Source organism: Silene latifolia, chromosome 1, assembly GCF_048544455.1.
Source record: "Silene latifolia isolate original U9 population chromosome 1, ASM4854445v1, whole genome shotgun sequence".
NCBI lineage: Eukaryota > Viridiplantae > Streptophyta > Magnoliopsida > Caryophyllales > Caryophyllaceae > Silene > Silene latifolia.
Genome location: NC_133526.1, coordinates 157,353,337 through 157,356,220, shown reverse-complemented (window position 1 = coordinate 157,356,220; position 2,884 = coordinate 157,353,337). Strand labels below are relative to the sequence as shown.

Genomic DNA, 2,884 nt, shown 5'->3' with positions numbered 1-2,884 from the left:
ATTAATTCATCTCGTAAATAATTCGTCTTATACTTGTAAACCGTTGACCACCTGAGACCTAGGACCACCATAGGACCTTGACCATCTTGACCTTGATCGAGACCATCGTTGACCAATCGCGGGTGGTGGTTTGACCGTGGAGGTTGATTAAGGTTATGGTTGTGAACCGTGTTTGTGCAAGGGTTTAAGCCACCATGTCTCGACAAGACTGTAACCTGGGTTAGGGGCTGCTGCTGGTAGTGTTTGAAGGCGAGTCAGGGGTGTATATGGTGGTGGTCGTGGCGGTGGTTGGTGTTGGAGACCGTGTGTATGAGGTTGAGTGTGGAAGTGGTGGTGGTGTCGTCTTGTTGACTCGTATTTGTATCTAAAGGCCGCGACTTTGGCAAGTAATGCAGCCGATGGTCCCACCGGCGGGGTCAAGGGAGAGCACGATGGTGGCTATTGGTGGTGGTTTGAGTGGTTGTTAGGCCATTGATTACGCAAGGGTGTGTTGGGTTTGTGTTGTTGTTGTTGCGGGTTAGGTTTGCCATGGGAGCTGTGTTTGGGGACTGGTTAGGTTGCACATCACCGCGATGGGGTGAGTCACAGTGGCGGTAGCTCACGGTGATGTATGTGGTAGAGGATGTGGTGGTTGTAGGTGGCAGAGCTCATGTGTGTAAGAGTGAGTGTTCAGTTGTGAATTTGGTGTGAGTGTCGGGATTAGGGCACAAGTGTGTTAGCTCGTGGGGTGTCGATGGTGGTAATGGTTGCGGTAACTGGCCAGGGGGTGTTGTGTACGGATGGTGGCCGTGGTTATGTTAGTTAGGGGTGGTGAATGTGGGTGAGAAACACGGGTCACCCTTGTATGGTTGTGGGTTGGTAAACACGGTTTCAACCGTGTAGTGCTTGAGTGTTGGTTGAGTCTTAAGATGGGTTTAACCCGTGGGTGATGGGGGTGATTGGGTTGGTTTTAGGATGGGTTTTAATTATATTAAATCTGTATCGTTATAATTACTTTAATTGTTTTATGAGTTAGAATTATTATTATTATTATTATTATTATTATTATTATTATTATTATTATTATTATTATTATTATTATTATTATTATTATTATTATTATTATTATTATTATTATTATTATTATTGTTATTGTTATTGTTATTATTTTTTGCAAGAAGATATACCTCATTTTATTAAAAAGGGGATAAAAATTTAGAAAGACTATCCACTAGCACCCTAGAAAGGGCACAAAGTAACCTAGCTCTCAAGCTCTATACAATACCTATTAGATTGGCAAGCTAGTAATCTAATCTTTACAACAATTTTGATTTGTTCAATAAGAGTTGCAGGCTTGGTTTCCTGCCCAGTGAAGATTCTGCCATATATTTTTTGCCAAATATAGGAGATATCAGTTGCTAAACAACTTCTCCTCCAATTATGTTTTCAATGATGCCTGCCCCTAGATTGCACCATCCATTTGAGTTCGGTTTCTAGATCATTACTTCGAGTAGGTAAGGCCATCCAGTGCACAAGCCCCTGCCAGACTTGTTGTGAGTACAAGCACCTGAAAAAGAGATGTCTTTGAGTCTCTGCCATCTGCTTACATAGTGTGCATCTGTTGATCAGAACCATGCCTCTACTGATAAGAAGATCCACAGTAGGTAGCTTCCCTAGTGCAGCAAGAGCAGCAGTAACACTGTGCTTAGGTAGGATAGCCGGGCCTTGTAGAGCTTTAAACCATAAGACAGGAGGGCCATGGGATCTGAACCAGTCATAAGCCAAGGCAACTCTGAACTTACGATTTTTATACCAACTGGTCACAACAGTAATTCCAGCAGAAATGAAACCAGTCCTAGCCAGGATTTCATCTTTGACCTTTATAATGTTGCACAAACTTTCAGGGTATCTATCTTTAATGCTAAGCTGCCAAATGGAACTAGCAGGGAAAGTGTAAGCTCGATTTCACTGAGCCCAATTCCCTGCAGAATCATGTTCAAGCATCCATAGCCATTTAGCCAGGAGCACTTTATTCCAAGAGAGAAGTTCTTTGATATTGAACCCTCCTTCTTTTTGAGGTCTGCAGATGCATTTACAAGATTGGAAGACAAGTTTCCTTCTATCAGTCTCAACATTCCAGAAATAATCTTTGCAAATCTTTTTTATCCTTTTCAGAATAGTCTTAGGTAGCAATGCAATAGCACACCAGAAATTGGCCAGTCCAAAGATAACATAATTAAGAATTTGAATCCTGCCAGCATAGGAGAGGAAGGTGTTTGACCATTGAAGAAGAGAGTTTTGAATCTTATTTATAAGAGTACCATAGACTTCCACAGAGTTCTTGGCAGAATTGAGAGGGATCCCTAAATATCTGAATGGGAAATGTCCCTTAGTAAATCCAGTGGCCTGCAGAATCTGATCTTTGACGGGAGGGGAGGGGGAGCTCCACCAAAATATATTTCAGTCTTAGTAATATTAGCATGTAATCCAGACCAAGATGCAAAATCATTTAGTATACCCATTGCACCAGTGACTAAAGGCACATCTCCTCTAGTGAAAAGCATTAAATCATCAGCAAAGACTAAGTGAGTTAGCTTGACTTTAGCAGACTTGGGATGCAGAGAGACTTGACGCTGTGAGTCTAATCCCCTTAAGTGTCTTGATAAAATTTCCATGCTAAGTACAAAGAGGTAAGGAGAAAGAGGGTCTCCTTGCCTTAGGCCACCCCGACCCTTGAAAAAACCATGGGTAGCTCCATTGATTTTAATGGAAAACCAAGAACCAGAGATATATCCCATAATCCAGTGAATGAATGCATTTGGGAAGTGCAAAGCATGAAGCATATTAAGGATAAAATCCCATTGCAAAGAATCAAAAGCTTTTTGAATGTAAATTTTAATTAAAG

At 41.6% G+C, this 2,884-nt stretch overlaps 1 protein-coding gene across 1 annotated transcript; it reads right to left on the bottom strand.

The window, feature by feature from the left end:
• Positions 1–1,239: 1,239 nt before the first annotated feature.
• Positions 1,240–2,654, bottom strand: LOC141585846 (uncharacterized). Its single transcript, XM_074406908.1, has 4 exons — positions 2,498–2,654; positions 1,949–2,342; positions 1,547–1,795; positions 1,240–1,357 (listed from the first exon to the last, which is right to left on the bottom strand). The coding sequence occupies exons 1-4, from the start codon at positions 2,652–2,654 to the stop codon at positions 1,240–1,242; spliced, it is 918 nt and encodes a 305-aa protein (XP_074263009.1).
• Positions 2,655–2,884: the final 230 nt, after the last annotated feature.